Source organism: Durio zibethinus, chromosome 10, assembly GCF_047325235.1.
Source record: "Durio zibethinus cultivar Kanyao isolate XHJ-2024 chromosome 10, ASM4732523v1, whole genome shotgun sequence".
Taxonomy (NCBI): Eukaryota; Viridiplantae; Streptophyta; class Magnoliopsida; order Malvales; family Malvaceae; genus Durio; species Durio zibethinus.
In genome coordinates, this window is record NC_143171.1 from 26,103,453 (window position 1) to 26,127,693 (window position 24,241).

The following is a 24,241-nucleotide window of genomic DNA, read 5'->3' on the forward strand; positions in this document are numbered from 1 at the left end:
ACCAAACAATGTTAATTATTTGCTTGGAAATATCAACTCAAAATCAAAATGATGAAATTACATTAAAAAAAAAAAAAGTCAATAAGAAGAAGAGAAAATGTTATGAAAGAAAGGAAAAAATGACAATGACTATTGGGACTTTGTGAGTGTCAAGTTAGTTGAATTCAATGGGACTCTTCCTATATTTTCTTATGGCTATTTTTTATTCAATTATTATTTTTTTTCTCTTTTCAAATAGATTGGAAGGACTTGTCAAAGTTATCAATTTTGCTCAACCTGTCACCTTTGTTTTTGAGAACATCTTTAACAACAAATTTTTTTTTTTTTACACTTGAAATTACGAGAGATTAAATTTTAATCACTAAAATTAAGAGTTTAATGATCTATCAAGAAATCATACAGTTATTAGTTATAACAACGAAAGTTTAGATTTTATTCATCAATAATGTTGCTACTTTTAATAGATTATTGGTTATTATAACAAAAAAAAAAAACAAAATATATATATATATATTTTTTTTTTACATGAGAAAGGAGTGAGTAGAATCTTACTCTTTTAGTATAAGGACATCAATGATTTAATCAAATGCTCAAATATAAAAACATATTAGCTTTTGAGTTTTCTTTTCGTACAAGAGAAAAACATTCTTATTGGCATTTAAAATTTCAATCCTTAAAAGATTTTAATAATTTGATTTAGATCCAAATGACAAATTGATTTAAGTTGTGTTTTGCACTCTTTCATTTATATTAGTCCATGATTAATTATTACATTATAGCTCAATCCCCGAAGTAATGCCTCTAACCCTTACTTTTTAAGGGTTTCTACATTCTTAATAAGGAGAGATTTATTGTCTAATTATAGCCTTATTGAAAATTTCTTATATTATTTTTCAATAGAGACATTAACATTTAATATATATGAAGACAAGAATATTATACATTGGTCAATCTCTTTTTTTTTTTAATATTTGAAGTTATTAATATTTAAATTCTGATAACCGTAACACATTACCAGCAAATCACGTGATTATTGACAACCTTTCCTATTCTATTTCTTAGCTAAGCAACCACATTAAATCAAGTTTTAATAAAAATATAAATGAGAAACCTTCAAATATGAAAACTTATAGATGTTCTCATGTTTATGTCTAATTCATAGCTTTATATACCAAACTTTAATGGTTTTTTTGAATTTATTGTGAACTAACAAACTATTTTGAAAAATTTGGGTATTGGAGTGGTTGTTCCTATAATTGCAAAGTCATCACAAGAAATTTTGTGGCATATTGCAAATTTTTTCCTTTTATTTTAACTTAATTTCTTGGTTATCAAATAGAAAGCTTTCCCCATCCTTTAAACCCTTTAAATCTTTTGTTGTGAAAAATTATTTTGATCCCAAATCTTGATTCAAATTTTCTCTATTTATTAACACCTAAATCTTTCAATTTATCATGCACAAAAAAAAATTTGTCAAATTCTTCTAAGCGTTTTTGTTTTTAATTAATGAAGTTTTTCTAAATTGTGCACACTTGGATTAATTGTTAACCAAGTTCAATTCCTACTACAAGAATAAAAATTATAATAATAATAACAAAAATAAAAGGCCAAAAATGGGCAAAGGGATTGAAAAGTTCATTTCATCCATCTAGGACCTCCTAAAATTATTCTAACTTGGACAAGTTTCACATAATTTGCTTGTCCATATCATTTGATTGAGTTGTAATGTTGCTGCCCTACTGTCAAATAGATGTCGTGTGAAATAGGAAACAAATAGTCCAATTAAGAGTTGAAAAAGATGTTTTGAGATTTCTTCTTTCTTTAAAGAAAAATTTTGAATTCTCACTTCTAATTATTTTATAAGAAAATAACGAAAGAAAAATAAATAACATGGTTGATACTTTATTTTAGAAGCAAAAAATTTTTGAAGGTGTCTTGAAACGTATTGCGTTGGATTTAAATTTATTTTTTATAATACGTTATTAAAATTTTATTCGGCTTTAATTTTTTTCTCGAATAATTTTAAGACTGTAGTCTTACAAAATATTGTATGATTCATATTTTTTCAAGAAATCAGCTCTACATTGTGTTAAACTTAAAGGTTATTTTCTTTTTTATACTTTTTTTAATTAAAAAAATTATAATTTGAGAATAAAAAAAGATATTATAAATATTAAAATTTAAAATTCAAATATATTGAATGTCGTTTTAATTATATAAATTAATTAAGTTAAGTTTTAAGTTATTTTTATATTTTCACCTAACCGTTCAAGTATTTAAAATTAAGGGAAAAAATATAAGATTTATTATTTATCTAAGAATGGGCTTGGAAATTCAAAAGCATACATAAAATGTGAAGAAATTGTAAAAAAAAAGAAAACAATAAAGTCCATTTAAAGAATATGCTTGCTTAAAAACATCTCTTACATGATCCCTTTATTTCTTTTTTTAAGATGTTTTAAAATTATATTTTATTTTTTAAAATATATAAAACTCATATTTTTTATAATTGAATTTTATTTTTATGATTTTTTTTACTTTTTGATATTAAAAATTAAGAAACTTAAATTTTATAAAATTTTTTTTAAAATATATTAAAATTAATTTTTTTAAAAATTCATAAAAATCAATATATGATAAATATTTTAAGATGAAAAGAATAATAAAAAAACCTTTTATTCATTATAATTTATAATAATTTCAATGTTAATATTAATTCTATTTTCCCAAATAGTTGAACCCCTATAAACTTCCTAAAATTTCATTATTGCCAATGTAGATGACATATTGATTTTTTTTTTTTAAATTATCTCATGAAGTGAAAATTTTAAATTTTACAAAAAAAATTAAAATACTCATATCTCATAACTTATATTAAAAAATAGGCATACTAATGTATAAAAAATAATTTTTTTAATAAAAAACAAAAGGAAAGAAAGTAAGGGAAGGGACAAAATGATCAAAAAGCATCCAACTTAAAACAAAATAATGTCCTGCTGCCAAGTGTCCTCATTTGAATTACCTAAATTTCTTCTTTAAAAAAAAATAATGAGGATATAATAGGCACAGATTGTACCCGCCAATTACATGATCTAACTCTGTTTCTGTCCACCTTGGAACAATCCTACCCTTTAAAAAGCTGACATTTTTAAGATTCTGGTGTGACAATAAAACAATAATAACCAAACTTTAAGGTAGACATATACAAAACAGAGTACTGTGTTTCCTGCCTTCTGAATTCTGATTCACTTTGTGTTTTAATTCTTCAAATTTTAGCCTTTTGATGATTACGTACTTGATTTTTTGAGGTTTAAAAGGACTAAGTTTGTTGATATGGATAACAAGGATGAGACTTTGGATGCTGTGCTGAAGGAAGCTGTTGATTTGGTATGATACTTCATACTTATCTAAAAGAGGAAATTGCTCTGTTTTTCTTTTTTTTTGGTTAATTTTTTTTTTATTATTATTATTTGGTTTAAGATTTTTTTTTCTGGGATTTGTGTTTTGTTCTGATTTTTAATGAATTTGAACCTTTTGAGTGTAGGAAAATGTACCACTTGAAGAGGTTTTTGAGACTTTGAGGTGTAACAAAGATGGTCTAACCACAGAAGCTGCTGAGCAAAGGCTTAGTATTTTCGGCTATAACAAGCTTGAGGAAAAACAGGTACTAATCACAAAAGAACCTTTATTTGTATTTCTTTTTAAATCAATATCTTTTTGTGATTTTTGTGAGAACATGGACCAGTTAACAGGGTGGTTTATAGAACTGATTATTAAGGTTTATGGACTGAGTTATTGCTTATTGGAGCCTATTTGAAAACTTATAGTTCTCCTGAAATCTTCTAGAAACTAATTTTTTTCTTCTTCTTTTTTTTTTTTTGGTTTTGCAGGAGAGTAAAATTTTGAAGTTCTTGGGGTTTATGTGGAATCCTCTCTCATGGGTTATGGAAGCTGCAGCTGTCATGGCCATAGCTCTTGCCAATGGAGGAGTGAGTATATATTTAATGATTGTTCAATAATTTAAGTTGGTTTTTGTCCTCAAACCGAAAAAAAAAAATTCCCTATAATAAGTCATACAATGAATTTATTATTATTTTTTTTGTTTATGCAATTACTTAAGGACTTTCTTGAATGATGTTATCATTCTTTTACAGGGGAAACCTCCTGACTGGCAAGATTTTGTTGGGATTACAACTCTTCTTTTTATTAATTCGACAATAAGTTTCATAGAAGAGAACAATGCTGGCAATGCAGCTGCCGCTCTCATGGCTCGTCTTGCTCCTAAAGCTAAGGTAATGAATGCATGAGCCTTCATGTTTTTCATAGTACTTTAAACTGACCTGCAAAATGGATGATTTTAGGTCTTTCGAGATGGGAAATGGACTGAGGAGGATGCCTCCATTCTTGTTCCAGGTGATATAATCAGTATTAAACTCGGGGACATTATTCCTGCAGATGCTCGGCTCCTTGATGGTGATCCACTTAAAATTGATCAGGTTCTTTTGCGACCTTAACAGATTCATTGCTCTGTTGGCTGAAGCTGAATTGAAATTGAATTTGTTAAGTTTATTTCTTAATCTCCCCTGTTTCACAATGCAGTCTGCGTTGACGGGTGAGTCTCTTCCAGTAACTAAAGGCCCTGGTGACAGTATTTACTCAGGTTCTACATGCAAACAAGGAGAGATTGAGGCTGTGGTGATTGCGACGGGTGTTCATACCTTCTTTGGCAAGGCTGCTCACCTTGTCGATTCTACAAATCAACAGGGTCACTTTCAAAAGGTCTAAGAGCTGCAACAAAAACAATACCTTATTGTTTAATTTAACTTTTCTGTGTTCTTCTGCATTGTTTTATTCATTAAAATGCTTTTTTTGGGATTTGCTTAACAGGTGTTGACTGCCATTGGTAATTTCTGCATATGTTCCATCGCGGTAGGGATGATAACAGAAATCATTGTCATGTACCCAATTCAACACCGTAAATATCGTCCAGGAATTGACAATTTACTGGTACTTCTTATTGGAGGAATTCCTATTGCCATGCCCACAGTTCTATCTGTTACAATGGCAATTGGGTCCCATCGCTTATCTCTCCAGGTTTGTTTTAATTAGTCTTGGGAGTTTGTTATCTTAGATGATTAATGATCATATCTTAATCTTGCTGATAATAATTTGTCATTTCAGGGTGCTATCACAAAGAGAATGACAGCAATAGAAGAAATGGCAGGCATGGATGTCCTCTGTAGTGACAAAACTGGAACTTTGACATTGAACAAGTTGTCAATTGACAAAAATCTTATTGAGGTTGGTTGGCAATTGCTTCATGTTTTATTTGTAGCCTTCTGATTTTATTGCCTGGTCCAACATTTATGTGGATGTTACTGAATAGATCTTTGCGAAAGGAGTAGATCCAGATACTGTCGTTCTGATGGCAGCACGTGCTTCCCGGCTGGAAAACCAGGATGCCATAGATGCTGCTGTAGTGGGGATGCTGGCTGATCCGAAGGAGGTATGCTGCTCGATGTTATGTACCTTTTTCAGTATGCTAGAATAGAATTTTGATTTCTGTTGCTTACACTACAGAGAGAGCAAGAAGAAAAACAAAATTATATCCTACAAGTTTGAGTTTTTTTTTTTTTTCCTGTTAATTTGGTTTCTTTGCTGGAAAAACAACTGCCTAGGCACGAGCTGGTATTCAAGAAGTTCATTTCCTTCCATTCAATCCAACTGATAAGCGAACCGCTCTGACATACATTGACAATCAAGGTAGAATGCACCGGGTCAGCAAAGGTGCACCTGAACAGGTAGGCTCATCATTAGCAGTGCTCTATGTATTTTGACCGTTTTGCAATGCGATTTGAAGAAATTCATTCCTGTGGTTTGATTATTAGATTTTGAATCTTGCACACAATAAGTCAGAGTTGGACCGTAGAGTTCATACGGTGATTGATAAGTTTGCAGAGCGTGGATTAAGATCACTTGCAGTAGCACGTCAGGTATATTTTTTGTAATCTTGTTTTTTGTCCTATAATTAAGTGGTTCTGTCCCTGTTACATTTTACAACAAAATTGATAATGTTCTTGGTTATATTTATCAATCAATGTGCAGGAAGTTCCTGATGGAAAGAAGGAGAGCTCAGGAGGTCCATGGGAATTTATTGGTCTAATGCCTTTGTTTGATCCACCTAGACATGACAGTGCAGAGACAATAAGAAGGGCATTGAACCTTGGAGTGAACGTGAAAATGATCACTGGTGCATAACCTGATATTGATGCTGCTTCAAACTCTCTCAATTTACTTAGTAAATGCTTTTACTTTGTTTTCACTACTGATTGATGCTTCGTCTTCTTGATCTTTCCAATAACAATTAGGTGATCAACTGGCAATAGCAAAAGAAACAGGACGCCGTCTGGGAATGGGAACCAACATGTATCCTTCATCAGCCTTGTTAGGACAAAACAAAGATGAGTCTATTGCTGCATTGCCAGTTGATGAGTTGATTGAAAAAGCTGATGGTTTTGCTGGTGTTTTCCCTGGTATCTTCACTTTTTCCTTTTCCATCTTGAAATTTGCGTGCAAAAATCATCTGCAAGCTGTGCCTAAAATCTCAAAGACACACTTAAACCTGTAGTGCCTCTTTTGAAACATCTTGAAACCACTGGACAACGAGGTCTATGCTTAGCGACTGATGTGATGGTTAGATGCAATATATGGATAACATCGTACTTGATTTTGGTTTTTAGAATGTGCTTCTTTCTGCTCTCGTTGCTTATATGACTTTCATTTAATTGTTGGTGCAGAGCACAAGTATGAGATCGTGAAGCGCTTGCAAGCCAGGAAACATATATGTGGAATGACTGGTGATGGGGTCAATGATGCTCCTGCTCTTAAGAAGGCTGACATTGGCATAGCTGTTGCTGATGCAACTGATGCAGCTCGTAGTGCTTCGGACATTGTCTTGACAGAACCTGGTCTTAGTGTTATTATCAGTGCTGTACTAACTAGCCGGGCTATATTCCAGAGGATGAAGAATTACACGGTGAGTATGGACCATGGCCGTGAGATGTGATAGGAGCATCTGGAATTAGGCGTAAGTCAGGCAGTTCTCTTAAGTCCTAAGCATACTACTTAGTCAGCTCGAGTAATTCAACTTAAAAAATAGGTTTTACTTGGCCTGTCCTGTGGCACTCAATCCTCATGCCACTCCATTTGTCATGAACTCAAGTGGTTATGGGTTTTCAGGCATTATTATCTCCTTCACTTTCACAATTAACAAAAAGTGATCATATGATTTCTTTCATCTTTGCAGATATATGCAGTTTCCATTACAATCCGTATTGTGGTAAGTTTTGGCATTGGCTTTGAAATATTGCATTCTGACAATTTTGTTTAGTGTTATTACTTTTGTGCTAAAATAGCTCTATATGAATGTGTTAATGGCTTCCTCCCAAAGTAGCTTGATTCTAACTTGATACTGCACCGTCATTTGCCCTCTTGCTTGACAGCTCGGTTTCATGTTACTGGCCTTGATATGGCAGTTTGATTTCCCTCCCTTCATGGTGCTGATTATTGCTATACTTAATGATGGTTTGTATTGCTTGTCTTTGTATGCAAAAACTGCATTCTCTTATTCTATTTAGTATGCTCAAATGATATGGAATGTTGGATTTTCTAGTTATTTGTTGCTAACAAAACCGTTGGTCTGCCAGGAACCATTATGACAATATCCAAGGATAGGGTAAAACCATCTCCTCTGCCAGACAGCTGGAAGTTGGCAGAAATCTTTGCTACTGGAATCATACTTGGTGGTTACTTAGCTATGATGACTGTCATTTTCTTTTGGGCAGCATACAGTACAGACTTCTTTACTGTAAGATGATAGTTTTCACATTAATAGTAACAAAATTAAGTTTCATCCGCTTTTGTATGGACTAATTACGTTAGAATTGGCATTACATTTTAATCAATTATGATCTTTTCTGCTATTTGCTTTTGCTTAGTATGATAATGTGTTTTTTTCAGCACAAATTTAAGGTTTCAAGCCTTCATAATGACAATGGAAAGCTTGCTTCAGCAATATACCTGCAAGTGAGCATTATAAGTCAGGCTCTCATATTTGTAACGAGAGCAAGGAGCTGGTCTTTTGTTGAGCGTCCTGGCCTGTTACTTGTAACAGCTTTTGTTGTTGCACAGCTGGTTAGTAAACTACTGGTTTTTTTTCTTGCAATCTTGAGTTATGAAAAAAAAAAAAAAAACGAACTATTCTTGATTTGTTGGTTTTCTGTCATGAACAGATTGCTACACTGATTGCTGTTTACGCAAACTGGAGCTTTGCTGAGATTGAAGGAATTGGATGGCGTTGGGCAGGCGTGATTTGGCTTTACAACCTTATCTTTTATATTCCACTCGACTTCATCAAGTTCTTCATCCGATATGCCCTCAGCGGGAAGGCTTGGGATCTTGTCATTGAACAAAGGGTATGTATTCAAACTTCTGGAGCAGTTTTTGTTGGTTGCTTGCTGCATGTTTCATTTGGTTGGTTGTTTTTGCAGATTGCTTTCACGAGGAAGAAAGACTTTGGGAAGGAAGAACGTGAACTAAAATGGGCACATGCTCAAAGGACCCTCCATGGGCTGCAGGCACCTGACACTAAGATGTTCAGCGACCGCACCAGTTTTACGGAACTTAATCAGATGGCTGAAGATGCAAAAAGGCGAGCTGAAATTGCAAGGTATGTATCTATTAACAATAAGCTAACACTGAAGTTGCGATCAGCTTTTTCATTGTTTTCCCTTTCCCTCTTCTATGCTTACAAAGATATTCAACTTGATGTTAAAGGGCAACTTTTAGGGGCTTACCAAGCCAGATTTTCTGGTTTCTGCTTAGAATATTGTAAGTTGGATTCTGTACAATGGCACATAAAATGATAGCCAATTCCATGGACGGATTTAACATTTCTTTCAAATAGAAAATGTCAATGCTTGATTAAAATGCATAAAAAAATTTCCAGTTAAATTAGTTCATGTAACCACCCTTAATAAAAGACATCTAATAGGTTTTACGTTTAAAACTCTATCACTTGCAACCCTTTTTTATACTCTTAAGCTGCAGGATCCATTAATGAATACAATGCAAGGGCATCAAGGGTTCTAATTGTCATTCTCATCTGATGAATGGCCAACCAGTTGATAATTTGATACTTTTTGGAGCAGAGAAAGACATTGATATAGCAAACTAGATGCGTTTCTGAAGGGGTTGTTCCAGGAGGGGTAATGGGTGGTTACTGATAAAGTCTGATCAATGCTAATCATTTGCATTTTCCATTGCAGGTTCAGAGAACTGACAACGCTGAAAGGGCATGTCGAATCAGTGGTTAGACTCAAGGGTCTTGACATAGACACAATTCCGCAAGCATACACTGTCTAAGAAGACATCCAACATTTTGCTCCTACATGTTTTACATATGCTGCTGCTGTAATTTGTAATCCTGATGCACAATGCACAAACTGCCTTTCTATATGCTTACATCCATCATCTTCCTGAAAGACTCTTCTTTTCTATAGCATCAATGTTATTTCGGCCCTTGTTCTATCTACTTCTTTTTCATACAATTTCATTTCAATGTTGCATCTGCCTCTCTTCCTATCAGAGGAGGACAAAACAGAAAGAACAGAGAAAGAGTTGCTCTGGAAACCTCAAAAGAGTGAATCCCTCTACTTTAAGACCCCCTCAAGAAACACTTATTCCTAATACGATGAAACCTGATCTCGGGGAGTACTGATAGAGCAGCAAGCTTTAAGGACCTCAGAACTCTATCATGGTCACTCTACTTGCTTGAGTAAAGATGTTACATATAAGGATTTCTTATACCTTTGGGGCAATGACCTAAATATCTATCACTCACATTTCAAATTCAATAAGCTGAATTTGGAGATACCAAATGCAATATGCGAAATCAGAGAAACACACAAACAAGATGAATGTAAAAGAAAGCATCTGACCATTGATATCAACCACAAAGTAAAACCATCATTGTTCCACAATAAAGAGTTAAAACATTGTTTATCATCATCAAATTTAGGAAACCCTAAAAGGTATCATTAATGGATATCAACCGCATATGTAAAACCATCATTGTTACACAAATTGTTAAAACATTGTTTATCATCATCAAATTCAGGAAACCCCATTAGATATTATTGATGAAAATATGCAAACTTAAAGTTCAAGCAGCAGCTTGGAGGGTCTTATGCTTAGCAACCTTCTTCTCAAGCTCATTCTTTTGGGCTCCAACCACCCTATCCACTTCCTTTCCTTTCTTCAGCAACACAAAAGTTGGCATTGCCTGCACCCCAAATTCCTGTGCCACGTCCTGGAAACCCACCAACAACCAAAAAAGAATCAACAATGAAAACCAAGGAAATAAATAAATAAATAAAATGCTCAACAACCTCTCAAAAATGTATATCCTTTCAATCTACATTTCACGTTTACAGACCAAATGATCAAATATATTGTCCTAGCTCAACTCCTTTAAGGGGGCATTCAGTACACCAAATTTGATACTGTAGCAAAGGCATTCCAACAAGTTATCAGAATTTTTAAGATTTATCATATATTTTCCATTATTTTGTAGTAAATGAACTCCTAAAAATTACTTATAAATTATGCATATAAAAGGAGAGAGTACTCTTAGGTTACATTTGAGAACTTGAATTTGAGATAAAAGATTTGGATTTCAAATTTAGTATAATAAATTGTATGAAAAATACATATAAATAAGACCTTTGTGATTATTTTCAAATTTATAGATTTGTTAGATGCTGGTATTTATCTGAGAATTTAACTAATTTCTCCATAGTGTGCACATTTCATTCTCACAAATTATACAAAAAATTAAACCTAAATTCACTCTCCCAAATTCATCTTTCCAAACACAGCATTAGCAAATTATCAAAATCCTGAATACTAAAAGCACCTTGACAAGTTACTTAAAAATTATATGTAAAGAAAAGGACAGAACACATACAGGCAGCTCATCAACATCAATTTTTACAAACTCAACATCAGTGAACTTAGCAGCCATGTCATTCAAAGCAGGTTCCATGAACTTGCATGGCCCACACCAGGAAGCTGAGAAATCTATAACCATCTGCTCTCATTTTTTTTAACCAAAAACAACAGAAACCCATTTCAGATCTTTCATACAATAATCAAAACCTCAAAAATAATTATTAGAAAAAAAGAACAAAAGTTTGGATTTGGGGTTGAGAGAAAGGTACAAGATTTGGGGTTTCTTTGACAGAGTTGAAGTGAAGCTGCCATCTGGGAGATGAATGGAAGGTCAAGACCCCTGAAGACGATGATGAATCTTCTGATGGTGAATCGGAATAGCCTAACAAGCTTGAGAAGAACGAACCCATTTTTTTCTTTTTTTCTTTTCTTCCCTTTTTCCTTTTCTTTTCTCAAAGCAAAGAATCGAATAAAAAAATTTTGAGGACTGAGGACAAGGTACAGCGGATGACGGCTACAACAAGGAAGTTTCGGTTTTATCCTTTTTCTTTGCAAAAATTTAGGTGTCCAGAAAATTTTGGATATCTTCGTATAATTATGTAATCAATTATTTTTAATTAAGTTTTTTTTTTATTTAAAATTTTTTGTTAAAAATTTCAAATTAAAATTTGGTCATTAAAATTAATAATTTTAATAATTATTTTATTTTATTAATAATAAATATTTTGAGAATGTTCATTGAATTTATATAAATTAGATAGAGGATTAATAATGTTAGTATGTTTATTTTCTTTTAATTACATTTTTTAATACAAATTGAGTTTAAATATGTTTTTTAGACAATTTTCAATATAAAATTACTCATTATTGGACAAAATTTGGTACCAAAAAATCATTAATTTTTTTAACAAAGGAGGGATCACATTTTCTGATTTGTTACATATAAGTATTCATGAATAATTATCAACATATTTTAATTATTTATAAATTACCTAATTCGAATTTTAATCTGTATTCTATATGAGCAAGTGTTATATATAATATATACAGCAAAATTTCCATCCATTGTTGCTGCCTTGAGAAGTTAGCAATTTGCAGAAGTGAGTTGGACAACTTGTATCTTGTCAATGCATCTTCTCTCAAGGCAAGGGTCTACAAATCTCTGACTGCAAAACATATGGCTACTTGACAAGACTGTTTAAAAACTTCATTGGAATGGAACTGGGATGCCGTGCTTTTTGTTAACAATGGCCATTGCCATGTAACGTGTACCCATCCCAATAGGCACCTGCTCATCTGGTCCCTCCCAAAAGGGGGCTTCACCTTCACCCACCGACGGCCGGTATCCGGTCCTTGGTGATTCAGCTTGTTCATATGTGCAGTTTTGTAGCAGGGCTCCGACTCGGAAATTTATTCCAAGGGAACCAAGGAACTGGGACTGAGTAATAGGGCCATGAACAGACACATCATCTGAAAACATGTTGGATTCATGATATTAATCTTTACAGTTTTCTTTCAGTAACAAATTCTGAACGCCTTTCAGAATGAAATATGCTACTACAACTAGTACAACCAATACAATGAGGATGCAAACCTGAAGCTTCCTCAGTAGAGTGCCTGATGGAAGCAAAATCAACATATGCGCTGAGATCAGCATTCCCAGGGTTGTCTAGTATGTCAACAAACTTGTTCGAATCACCTGGACAAATTTACTAGTGGTTATGAGTATGAAATCAGGGAAAAGGAGATGAAAAACAATTTATAACTGCTAACGTGACAAAATCAAGGATCAGTTAATTGTCCAGGCTTTCGGCGCATAATTGATGCAATGTGAGGAACTAGACCTGCAGACTATCTGACACTACTCCATTCAGACCATAATCAATAATAAGAGCTCTTCCTCCATCAGCGCTTTTTCTCTTTGCAAGTGTGAGTTAAGTCCATTGCTTTGGGGCAAACCTCGATTTGATTAAGTTTCTCTATTTCTTCGGGCACAGCCCACTTGCAGCACTTCATAGGTACAGAGTTGCAGCTGTAGGCTGTGGAGATAGAACAAAACAAAACCTAACCACATTATATAAGAAAGTATTAAACAAGTAGACTCTTTAAATTAGTAAACTGACTGAAGTGTTGTCAAAGTAGATGCCAAATTCTTACGATGAATCTTCAATGACATATATCATTTTCTCACACCAGCCACGAGAAGCCCTCTGCAGAGAAGTTCTTTAATCAGAGATGCATATGAAATGGCACAAGCTATATAATGTACAGTAAAGTTAGAAAACTTTCAGTACAAGATTAAAAACTTGTCTCACTTTAAGAGGAAGACAACAACTCATCATGACTAGGTAACAATTTGATAATATATATACCAAACTCAAAACTTCCAAGTTATATAGCTTCCAGTGATTGTTCAAAGCATAAAATTATTAACTTAGTCCACATCATACATGACTAGATGTATATTATGTTGTATACTGCTCAAATTACTGTGAAATTATTCATGATCTCTGTTATCTAATGATCAGTAAATAGACAATGGAAAAGTAACTTGTGTTTTACAATTTTATCAAAGCATGATAACAGATTATTTAAATGGCAAGTATTAAGGCAAAAACAAAATGTCTCAACTGTTTAATCAAGTAAGCTGCAAATATTTACAGAAACTTCACATAATGACACTAACCAGATAAATGCTGTCTAAAAATTAAAATCTATGAATCATTTTTTTAAGAGCCAGGGATTTAATATTGATGATCCGAGGCTCAGCCAGCAGAAGCAATCATTTACTGATGGATAGCGTCTGTGACAGAAACAACAGCTATTCATTCAGTTCTAGCATCAAAATGAACAAGACAAACCTGAAATTGGTGGATTGGCAGTGCATCATAGAACTATTGGGCAATTATTATAGTGGGCGCTGCAACATATGCAAACAAATAAAAGAATCAAGGAAAGAACAGAGAAAGCTATTGTTTAACCCGATCCATAAACTATAGGATAACTGAACTGTTTTCATAAACTAAAGGGCATGCATATCTTGTTTTTAGAGAAAAAAATCTAGAAGTTAATGCCATACATCCTGATGGAACCTGTTCCAGTGCAGCATGCCATGACACAGGTGTTCCACCCAGTGTGCTTGGAGACCTTTTCTCAACACCTTCACTGGTTTTATCTTCATCCAGACATTTTTTGTGCTGAAGCTTTTGCAGTGCTGGGCTGCATTCTACCATGTGTATATGCAATGACTCCGTGAAGTTATTAAATTTTGATGCACTCTAGAAGAAAAAAACCAAACACTTATTTGACACCTGACCAAATGGAGTCCTTATAAAACTAATTAAACAAAACTTCAAAGCACTACCTTGCATGTCTTTTACATTTAGAAGGAAATTTGACAGAGAAATATAACCGGCTATCATACACGAAGAAGATCAGCCATAAGAGTTCCTCGGCCAGGGCCAAGCTCAACCGGGTTCACTCTGCTTGGTTGTCCCATTTGTTCCCATAAACACATAGCCCAAACACCAACCATCTGAATATGCCAGTAGGAAAAAACATAAAATTAATTGTCTCCTTGAATATTCCTTCACAGTTCACATACACAAATTCAGTAGAAATTGAATTACCTCTCCAAACATCTGGCTTACTTCAGGAGATGTTGTGAAATCTCCTTCAGTTCCAAAGATATCCCGGTTAATATAGAACACAGTCTTGCAATTTGTTAGTACTTCTTCCATATATTTGGCCCGCCACGAAACTGACAAGATTCACAAGCAGTAAAGCTCAGTGTTAAAAGCACAAAAGCCACATTTTCAAGTACTAAAAAGAAACATTAGGAGTTTAAGTTCATGGGTTTTCGCTAACGAGTGTCCTAATGATACTAGTTAAATGCAGCAGTTGACAGGTAATGTTGATGAGTTTCAATGCATTGAACTGACGATATTGCTTTAACTACAAAAGTAACAAAACCTTCAATTTGTTACATCAAAAGAGACCAATTTTACTAACCTTAATAATGCCTTTGAGATGCTTGACAAGTTCAGAGTCCGAGGAAGGTTCATGAGAATGCTCTAAAACACCCAACCAAAAAACACAAAGAATTAACGAAAAAGAAGTGAAATGATAGGAATATAGAGATGGAGAGATGCTGACAGAGCTACCTGGGGTATTGTAGAGTCCAGAACGATCAATGAAAATGGTGTTTGTGGGTTGGTCTTCAAGCTGTTCTTTTGAATTACTCTGATGAATTTCGGATTCTGAAGAAGAAGAAGAGAAAACAGAGCATTTGTTGAGTAAATGAGATGTTGACCGAGCAGAAAGGAATCGGTGAGCTATGGGAGTTTGTTGAAGTAGTACCTTCCTCAGCATTTTTGTCGCTCAAGGCCTCAAACTATCAAATACCAAAAAAGCAGTGGTTTTTGCCTTTTCCTTTGGAAAGTGAAGGAAACTGGGATGCACAAGATCATCGAGAGACCATAACCATGATTCAAAAACTGGAAATCAACTACTTAGATATTAAAGTTTGGGATGAAAGAAACATTCTGGGGATGTAGCTCAGATGGTAGAGCGCTCGCTTAGCATGCGAGAGGTACGGGGATCGATACCCCGCATCTCCATCTTCATGTCCTTTTTGCTAACATGGAATTGCCCCTTCGAGGACCCTCTCCATGATGGCAAGACCATGCTCAAAATTTGGAATTAACTTGAACAAGGTTAGTTGTTTCAGAAAAAAAAAAATTTTTTTGAACAAGGTTAGTCATGTTGAAACCTGAAACTAAATAGATTAGTTTTCTGCATGATTGTCTTACAAATTGTTTCCCATTATCTGAGATATCTGACAATTTATACTTCGAACGTAACACTGCAATGGTGTGTTTGGTCTCATTCAACTGTCAAATAAGTAAATGATACCTCTCAGTTTTATGAGATTCACAGAGATTTAACAGCCAGTGAAATAATTTTAGCCTCTGAAATACGGAATGGTAAATATATATATATAAAATAATAACTAGAAGAAAACCCAAGTTGTTTTATTCAGCCATAACAAGTAAAGATCATTACAATATATACAGTATATTTCATAGCTATCTGACATCCTTGCATTCCATTCTTGGGTCCTCTGACTCTACTTCATGTCTCACTAGAGAAATGGAGATCAAATAAAGTTGGAAACAAACAGAACAACAGCTAAAGGAAGGCCAGAGCGCCACAGAAGAAAGAAAAATCGAAACTAAACATTTGTCTAGACTGATTAGAGCTATCATGGCAAAAAGGGACTAGTTTCTTCTACATATTTATGAGCAACAAAAACAATCTATTAAATGACTTGACTTTTGACGTCCCCAATCTCTCATTTGCTATTCATTGTAATTTGCAATGCCATTGTTTTGAGAATTGCAATGGACAACAGAGAAATCCATGAATGACACTTGTTTTATTCTTGATTAGATGCATGAATGATGTTTATCTTTTGTTAATGAGTAGGAAAATGAGGCTGCTACTATTAATCACAACCAAGAAATACTGATGGAGATAAGTAGATATTCAGAGTTTGCTAGTTACTACTTTACTGGTCTTGAAACTCTCATTCCCTCATCACAATATAGAAATTAACAAGTGCCCCGAGTATTGTGCAACTCTCAACTTTTGGTTTTTGTTTGTTTTTCTTGAGAAACATTTGTCTTGTTCATGACCCTAATAACTTATTTTTTAACTATAATAAAGAGCAACAAATTTATAGCAAATGATAGTTGTTTAATTTGAAGTATAACTTTCTGAAAACTTTTAAATTGAATGATTGATAACAAGGTACAAACTCTGAATACTTCAGAAAATAAATTAAATAAAATTGTATTAGAAACATAAAACTTAGATGACCTCCATTACAAGGGGATGCTACTCAGACAGTTTGACGGTCTGAACTCTAGTTTCTAGAGACACTATTTTCCAGGAATTAGACATTTTCTGGACCAGGCACAACTTCCCTCATTTTACTCTCACCCATCACATTGCTACTCGGTGAAGAATTTCGAAGTACTCTGATTCTAAGTCTGCAGCAAGAGCCATCACTTGGTTTTTTTGGCTGTTGCTGATGGCCATCATGGAAAAAATATAAGAAAAAGAGGAAAGAGCTGACAGAAATTGCAATAGCAAAGACAAAAATTGCTGCAACAGGGTGGATAAAGGTGTAGAATTGATAAGCAAAGCCAAATAAGATAAAACTAGTTAAAACCCAGATGACAGATTTCAGTAAATCTTTCCTTGGTGAATTTTCCTGAGGTGGTAAAGCTTGGAACTGCGTCAAGCAATACATGAGACTGAAATAACCGACGTAAACAAAAACTATGAAAACTGCCAAGGAAAAGTCACCGTGAGTGTAGGCCTGGTAGATTGTGGAGATGCTGTTGAATATGAGGTAGAAGTAAGCTATGGCTGGAAGAAATATGGGTATTTCAGGATTAGTTTGAGGAATTGTGGTTTGATGATTTTGATCATTGTTTGACACCATTTTTTTTGAATGGAAATGATACGACTTTGGAAGCTGAGGTTGTTGAGAATTGATATGATTTAGAGCTCAGAGCAGCACAAATATATAAACTTTAGATGAAGCGATCACACAAAGAAACTGCTGAGAAGATATTTGGAAGTTCAGTGGGGAAAAGATTTCCATTTACCTGAAAAACATCCTGTTACTTTACCTGGAAGTTTCTTGAAGCCGGCATCATCATTTCTTATCTTTTTTTTTTGGTCCTTTTTCCCCTTTACAGTTTCATCAGAACCTTCATGGAAGTTGGAGCAACCAAGGGAATAAAGTCATGGAAAGTTAAGTGATAATGATACCAACTACCTTAAACCAAGAGTATAAATTCATGGAAAGTGTATGCTGTACTTCAAAAACAAAATTATGTTGATTATGCTTGGCCTTAGTTAAAAATGGATTTAGATATCATTGGTAACCCAGTAACCAGGGGACGAGGCATATGGAATTAGAGCATTTTCGGGTTCAAATTATATGAAATTTATATTTTCTTTGAATTATTCAAATTCGAATAATTTTCAAATTTAAATTTAATTTCTAAAATAATTTAGATTTAAATTATTTATTCGAATAAGTTTTGCTAACTCTCCATGTATCATCCTATGGATAAAAATTCTAAGTTCAAGATTTAATGTTTTCTTTTATATTAAAAAAATTATTAAATATATTAATAATTAAATTTTTTAATTTCACAAATAAAATAACCTTAACCTCTTGATCTAGTCAAGGAGCCCTAAAAGGGCACATTGAAGTCTCGGTTTCGAGTCTCCTTCTCTCTCACTTCTTGTATTGAATAAAAAACCCTTCGTTATAGTTTAAAACGTTTTAAACCTCATGTATTAAAAAAAAAAAAAAAAAAACTTCATAAACATTCACAAATGAGATTAACAAGATAATATATATTTTTTAATGTATATTTTAAAACCCTCAATATTAAAAAGAAAACATTTTAATACAATGTGAGACATGTATCATCTTATTAATTTGACTTTTAGAGTTAAAAAAATTTTATTAATAATGCATAAAATAATTTCTCTTAACAAAATTTAGATTTTAATATGAAATATTTGAAAAACTGAAAAAAAATCTTGATGGAAGTTATCCGATTTGTTTATCAACTCTTGGGCCTTCAAATAGACTCTCCTAACTTGGGCAAGGTTTTGGGCCCAATGTAGTCACTTTTTAATTTATTAATTAAACTAGCTTTTTTAACTCAGTGTACGGGATTTTTAATTAAATTTTTCATAATTTTAAATTTATTTTTTAATTATTTATCTAATATATAATCATATATTTATAAATGTTAAGTTACAATTAAATGATAATTTATATATAATATATTATAAATCATATTATTCATTTAAAAAAAATTTAAACTTTTATAAATTTTCAAAAATTACAAAAATCCTTTTTTTCATTAAAAAATATTTTCTTCAATTTGTTTGTTAAATACTCAAAATTTTGTTACCACTTTTTCCTTGGTTGATAAAAAATCAAAAATCAATATTTAAATAGTTAAGATTAATAATTATTTTTATCATAATGTTGATTCGATGGCGTATATATATTTGGCGTATATATATTTGATTAAATAATAAATCACAATTAATTTTGTTATAATCATTTGCATTTTATTTTTTCTTATTTTTGACATACCTTGAGTAATTATTACACAAATATTTTGGGTTAAGAATTATTTCTATATGTGTTAATAAAATAAAGTTATTTTTTAGATAAAAAAATAAATTTTTATGTTATGCTTAAAACTTTTTTTAATATTTTTTATTTTTAATCATTTTTAATATAATTGATAGTATTTTTTGTGAGTTAGATATAATAGTGATCATTATTTTTCTCATATCAGCTAGTGTAGATAAAAAAATTCAATAATAAAAAGTATAGTAAAAAAAATAGAGAATATAAATTTATATATTAATTTGTCAAGATTAAATATATATAATAATAAAAGCAAATATGTTAATAAATTAACAAAAAATAAAACATTAAACAAATTAATAAAACAAAAAATATATATAATATAAAAAATTAACTATAATCAATCTAAGGAAAATTAAAAGAAGTTATGGATTAAAGAGAATAAAATAAATTAACTAAATATATAATATAAAAATATTTGAATTAAAACATAAATAAAATATTATATTTATTTTTCAAATATATTGGGTTAATAATTATTTCTATATATGTCAATAAAATAAAATTATTTTTTAGATAAAAAAATAATTTTTTATGTTATGCTTAAAACTTTTTTTAATATTTTTTATTTTTAATCATTTTTAATATAATTGATAGTATTTTTTGTGAGTTAGATACAGTAGTGATCATTATTCTTCTCATATCATCTATTGTAGATAAAAAAATTTAATAATAAAAAGTATAGTAAAAAAAAATAGAGAATATAAATTTATATATTAATTTGTCAAAATTAAATATATACAATAATAAAAGTAAATATATTAATAAATTAACAAAAAATAAAAACATTAAAGAAATTACTAAAACAAAAAAATATATAATATAAAAAAATATAATTTTATACGTTGTAAATATATATATATATATATATATATATATATATATTAGATATCTAATTTAATTGAAATCGAAATAAAAGTACCCAAACCTTTCAAATCTAAATCTTCTAACCATGTCTTACGGCGGTGCAGCCATGGCGGCGCCTGCGGCTGTGAGCGGCTCTGTCTCGGCGTCGACGATAAAGCAAGTGAAGTTAGAGAGAGAAAGCGAGCTGAGAATCGAAGTGGGTAATGAAATGCCGCTTAAGCTCCGACTACTTAACGGCTCAGCCGAGATTTTCGGGTCCGAATTGGCCCCTGAGATGTGGCTCACTTTCCCTCCTCGTCTCAAATTCGCTGTGAGTTTCGAAAATTACACTTCCAAAGAGTCAATCTTGAGTAGGAATGTATATGTTTTAGACTTTTAGTATGTAATTTCACTCTTGTTCGGTAACAAAGTTTGAAACTTTTAAAATTTTATAAGTGGGTGATGATGGATCATTGAATGGATGGTCATTCTGAAATGAAACCTCAAAAACTTTTCATCTTTTTTTGTTTTGTCATTTGTTTTATCCGACTAGAGGGGTTACGATGAAACTGAATGAATATTTCATTCATGGGTTATTTGGTTACATCAAAAGGTACTAAAGAAAATTTGTTCATATATAGGTGTTCACTTGGTATGGAGCTACAATTGAGATGGATGGTGCTACCGAAACTGATTATTCGGCGGATGAGGTACCTAGTTTAAATTTCAAATTTTCAGGTTTGTGATTTGGATACATGCTTTACATGTAATGCAAGATGAAGGGCAGTTCTCAAATTGTACATTGTGATTGCGGATGCTGTTGCAATGGTTGATTTGCAGACACCTATGGTTAGTTATGTCAATGTACATGCCGTATTAGAAGGACGAAGAAACCGTGCTAAAGCTTCATCGCCTAATGATCCTGAGGCATCCCAGGTATTTTGTGTTTCTTTTTTGCTACCTATGACAGGACTTATGTATTTGACATCAATTAGTAGTGATATTTAGAACGTCTTTTGTCCCTTTTGATCTTGTCAAATATAGTTTTGACAAAAAGTATGAGAATTGGTTTTAATTTAAGACAGTTCTGTTTTAGAAGAGTTCTATCTTTCTTAGATTACACTTTCAATGGTACTACTATTGTCGTATTTCAATTACTATCCATTTTTTATGTTAATAATACCCTTACAGGATGTATTTTGGTTACTCTTTTTCTCCATTTGCTTTGGTATCTCCATGTTTCATTTATGAAGCTAAGAACATTCGTTTACAACTCCATAGGAGCACTCATGCCTAGCTTTGTTTATATGTCAATTTGATACTTTTTGGTTTTCCAGGGGCCCAGGGTAATGGTTGTGGGGCCTACAGATTCTGGAAAGAGCACCCTATCAAGGATGCTTCTTAGTTGGGCAGCTAAACAAGGCTGGAAACCTACCTTTGTGGATTTGGATATAGGCCAAGGATCTATAACAGTTCCGGGAAGTATTGCTGCTACGCCTATTGAAATGCCCATTGATCCGGTGGAAGGAATTCCTCTTGAGATGCCTCTTGTTTACTTTTACGGCCATACAACTCCTAGGTAACTAATTTTGTGTTTTCTGATTTTTTTTGTGGTTATGTACTTTCTTTGGATAAAATATGGACTGATTGACACATAATGAGAAATTTTGTATGGCCAAAAGCTCTTTGTTAGATCAATTGTCATTACTAATTCTCTGATATTTATGGGTGTCACTGTTCTGCAGTAATAATGTAGATTTGTATAAAGCACTTGTGAATGAGCTTGCTCAACTGCTGGAGACTCAATTTGCTCGTAATGCTGAATCTCGAGCTGCTGGCATGGTAATCAATACCATGGGTTGGATAGAAGGTACAGGCTATGAGGTAATGAAGTTTGAACCTTCTATAAATGTAAATGCTGATACAGTCAATGGTTATGTTTGCTTTTGGCAAAAAAAAAAGGTTATGTTTGCTTAAATTAATAAAAAAGTATTATTCTCTCTCCTTTCTTTTTGGTGTTTCTGACTGTTCTTGATGATCTATATCTTCCTCCAGTTGCTTCTCCATGCAATTGATACATTCAAGGCTAATGTTGTCTTGGTTTTGGGTCAGGTAATCAAGAATATTGTTGTCCCTTTGGCCCAAATGCTATCATTTCTCCTTCAATCATTTCTGAATTAAGAATATATAGATATTTTTTTGTTTCCTTGTTGTATTTTGTTTACTAACTAATCTTTATAAACTCTGTACAGGAAAAACTTTTCAGCATGCTCAAGGCTGTAGCCAAAAGTAAGCCTAATGTGGATGTTGTGAAACTTCAGAGGTCAGGGGGTGTTGTATCCAGGAATGCAAAATTTCGTCAGAAGGCTAGGGGTTACAGGATAAGGGTAAGTGCAACATTTAGAGTCAGTGGGTGAACTCTTTCATTTATGTTTTATCATAGCTTCCTCCCATGTTTGTTTTGCCAGAAATTCATTAATTCATACTAGTGAGTTGTGACATACCTTTACAAGGGAAAAAAGGGGGGAAAAAAGAATAGTAGGCATGAAGAATGATAAAAGGAGAACTTTTTTTTTCTTGACATCACTAGGTACTGGATGATAGTTTGCTTTTCTAGGATCTCTTTGCATTTTGGAGACCAAATTTAGACTTCATTTCAATTGTTTGGTGATAGTCCAATTCACTGATGCCTTAAAAAAGCTGGTTTCTTTCTGCTTCCTTTAATAGAGTCATTTATTGGGAAGGCGTACATTTTTCTTGATTTCATAAAGTTTGCATTCTATTTTCATCTTCCTGATAAGGCAAGTACATGCTGTTAATTCTACCAGGAGTACTTTTATGGCCTCGCAAATGATCTTTCCCCACATTCTAATATTGCAAACTTCAGTGATCTGCTTGTCTATCGAATTGGTGGCGGTCCACAGGCACCAAGATCAGCTTTGCCAATTGGTGCAGACCCTGTTGCTAACCCTTTAAGAGTAACACCTGTAAATATTGATCGGGATTTGCTTCATATGGTTCTTGCTGTTTCATATGCCAAGGAGCCTGACCAAATTTTGTCAAGGTTTGTTTTTGCTTCTTCAATGTCTCATCAAATCTTTAGTCATCAAATGATCTGTATTGCACTAGGAAGCACAAATGAAATTTTAGATATATTGCATGTAGGAGAGTAACGCATGTCAATCTAGTAGGATATCCATAAGATTCATGTTGTTTCAAATGCCAAAGCAAATCACCAAATTTTTACAATGCAAGAATGCAAGTAGCTTCTTAGCAATCTTATTAATTGCTGGTCTTCTATCAGTAATTAAGACTAACTACTAAAGGTTTGATTTTAAGTTATATTAGTGACAAATCCCTGTCTTATAGTTGTTTGGTGAGTTTCAAAGTGACTGATCGCAACTAGTCTTATAACTTGGTTATGTAGATCTGACCTGTGTAACTTCTGTTATGTGTGGCACACAGCTAGCGGCCTAGGAACTTTACAAATTGATAACCTTCAAACTGTGGAATTGATCAGGCTGGCTGATCTAGGGAATTTTTTAGAACATCCAAGAATCAAAAAGATTCTCCCCCAACATCCCTGCTACTTACATTATCTCTTTTTGGTGCAGTAATGTTGCAGGGTTTATTTACATCACTGACATCGATGTTCAAAGGTTGAATCACAGGCTCTTTTAATGCTTTACTACAATTTCTTTAACAAATACAGGTTATACCCTTTATCTTTCTTATTCTCAACTACTTCAAACATGGCAGGAAGAAAATTACATACCTTGCACCATCGGCTGGGGAACTACCAAGCAAATATCTAATTATGGGAACCTTGACATGGCTTGAAACTTGAAGCAACTTGATCAAGTATTGTCATTTATTTGTCTGTATTTCTCCTACTAAGCTGTAACATATATAGGAGCTACAATTAACGAGTCCATTGCCTGTGACTTAGCTTCAGTTGAAAATCCTGGTACCTGTTGTAATTTGGTTTGTACCTTAAAAAGCTGGGACTGTTGTTAGTGATTAGTATCAATACATGTTTCCTTCAAGACCATGGTTTTGGATTTTGGTGCTACCAACTTGTTATTGTGAATTTTAATTGATAATTAATTGAGTGCTACTAAGGTTTTA

General features: G+C 32.7%; 5 protein-coding genes and 1 non-coding gene across 8 annotated transcripts; 3 read left to right on the top strand and 3 right to left on the bottom strand.

The window, feature by feature from the left end:
* The first annotated feature begins 3,161 nt into the window (after positions 1 to 3,161).
* On the top strand, positions 3,162 to 9,592 carry LOC111291682 (plasma membrane ATPase 1-like). 3 transcript variants are annotated; one of them, XM_089767014.1, is made up of 22 exons: positions 3,162 to 3,194; positions 3,309 to 3,387; positions 3,545 to 3,664; positions 3,891 to 3,989; positions 4,155 to 4,292; positions 4,362 to 4,496; positions 4,600 to 4,779; positions 4,888 to 5,094; positions 5,182 to 5,301; positions 5,387 to 5,506; positions 5,679 to 5,801; positions 5,889 to 5,993; positions 6,106 to 6,250; positions 6,369 to 6,533; positions 6,798 to 7,036; positions 7,307 to 7,339; positions 7,503 to 7,584; positions 7,707 to 7,867; positions 8,020 to 8,193; positions 8,292 to 8,474; positions 8,550 to 8,728; positions 9,327 to 9,592. In XM_089767014.1, the coding sequence occupies exons 2-22, from the start codon at positions 3,334 to 3,336 to the stop codon at positions 9,421 to 9,423; spliced, it is 2,859 nt and encodes a 952-aa protein (XP_089623140.1). In that variant the 5' UTR covers positions 3,162 to 3,194; positions 3,309 to 3,333; the 3' UTR covers positions 9,424 to 9,592. The 3 variants fall into 3 exon arrangements, with proteins under 3 accessions (XP_089623140.1, XP_089623139.1, XP_022739292.2); XM_089767013.1 differs by having other exon boundaries at positions 3,318 to 3,387; XM_022883557.2 differs by having other exon boundaries at positions 3,162 to 3,387.
* Positions 9,593 to 9,980: 388 nt separating this feature from the next.
* Positions 9,981 to 11,599, bottom strand: TRX2 (thioredoxin 2). The gene is made up of 3 exons (XM_022883559.2): positions 11,280 to 11,599; positions 11,027 to 11,149; positions 9,981 to 10,369 (listed from the first exon to the last, which is right to left on the bottom strand). The coding sequence occupies exons 1-3, from the start codon at positions 11,418 to 11,420 to the stop codon at positions 10,223 to 10,225; spliced, it is 411 nt and encodes a 136-aa protein (XP_022739294.2). The 5' UTR covers positions 11,421 to 11,599; the 3' UTR covers positions 9,981 to 10,222.
* Positions 11,600 to 11,979: 380 nt separating this feature from the next.
* On the bottom strand, positions 11,980 to 16,707 carry LOC111292582 (uncharacterized). Its single transcript, XM_022885024.2, is given in 13 exon segments — positions 11,980 to 12,480; positions 12,605 to 12,722; positions 12,855 to 12,939; positions 12,941 to 13,025; positions 13,028 to 13,074; positions 13,168 to 13,220; positions 13,872 to 13,930; positions 14,090 to 14,288; positions 14,435 to 14,545; positions 14,640 to 14,755; positions 14,758 to 14,770; positions 15,022 to 15,083; positions 15,174 to 16,707. Coding segments are annotated over 13 exon segments (1,419 nt in total). The 5' UTR covers positions 15,382 to 16,707; the 3' UTR covers positions 11,980 to 12,217.
* On the top strand, positions 15,557 to 15,629 carry TRNAA-AGC (transfer RNA alanine (anticodon AGC)). The gene has a single exon. It is a non-coding gene; the product is annotated as a tRNA-Ala (tRNA).
* A 128-nt stretch (positions 16,708 to 16,835) lies between the features above and the next one.
* On the bottom strand, positions 16,836 to 17,590 carry LOC111292631 (uncharacterized). Its single transcript, XM_022885105.2, has one exon. It carries the CDS (start codon positions 17,519 to 17,521, stop codon positions 16,967 to 16,969), a length of 555 nt encoding a protein of 184 aa, XP_022740840.2. The 5' UTR covers positions 17,522 to 17,590; the 3' UTR covers positions 16,836 to 16,966.
* A 2,563-nt stretch (positions 17,591 to 20,153) lies between these two features.
* LOC111292887 (protein CLP1 homolog) lies at positions 20,154 to 24,164 on the top strand. Its single transcript, XM_022885507.2, has 10 exons — positions 20,154 to 20,444; positions 20,755 to 20,823; positions 20,954 to 21,049; positions 21,451 to 21,692; positions 21,859 to 21,997; positions 22,169 to 22,225; positions 22,366 to 22,500; positions 22,942 to 23,177; positions 23,728 to 23,772; positions 23,873 to 24,164. Exons 1-10 carry the CDS (start codon positions 20,220 to 20,222, stop codon positions 23,958 to 23,960), a joined length of 1,332 nt encoding a protein of 443 aa, XP_022741242.2. The 5' UTR covers positions 20,154 to 20,219; the 3' UTR covers positions 23,961 to 24,164.
* Positions 24,165 to 24,241: the final 77 nt, after the last annotated feature.

Excerpts from the sequence above, each read along its gene's own strand:
- LOC111291682 (XM_022883557.2), top strand. The coding sequence starts at position 3,334 with ATGGATAACAAGGATGAGACTTTGGATGCTGTGCTGAAGGAAGCTGTT. Across the intron at positions 3,388-3,544 it reads TGAAGGAAGCTGTTGATTTG|GAAAATGTACCACTTGAAGA; the intron begins GTATGATACTTC and ends TTTTGAGTGTAG. Across the intron at positions 5,302-5,386 it reads TTGACAAAAATCTTATTGAG|ATCTTTGCGAAAGGAGTAGA; the intron begins GTTGGTTGGCAA and ends GTTACTGAATAG.
- TRX2 (XM_022883559.2), bottom strand. The coding sequence starts at position 11,420 with ATGGGTTCGTTCTTCTCAAGCTTGTTAGGCTATTCCGATTCACCATCA. Across the intron at positions 11,150-11,279 it reads TCAAAGAAACCCCAAATCTT|ATGGTTATAGATTTCTCAGC; the intron begins GTACCTTTCTCT and ends AAATGAGAGCAG. Across the intron at positions 10,370-11,026 it reads TTGATGTTGATGAGCTGCCT|GACGTGGCACAGGAATTTGG; the intron begins GTATGTGTTCTG and ends GTGGGTTTCCAG.
- LOC111292631 (XM_022885105.2), bottom strand. The coding sequence starts at position 17,521 with ATGGTGTCAAACAATGATCAAAATCATCAAACCACAATTCCTCAAACT.
- LOC111292887 (XM_022885507.2), top strand. The coding sequence starts at position 20,220 with ATGTCTTACGGCGGTGCAGCCATGGCGGCGCCTGCGGCTGTGAGCGGC. Across the intron at positions 21,998-22,168 it reads TAGAAGGTACAGGCTATGAG|TTGCTTCTCCATGCAATTGA; the intron begins GTAATGAAGTTT and ends ATCTTCCTCCAG. Across the intron at positions 22,501-22,941 it reads CTAGGGGTTACAGGATAAGG|GAGTACTTTTATGGCCTCGC; the intron begins GTAAGTGCAACA and ends TAATTCTACCAG.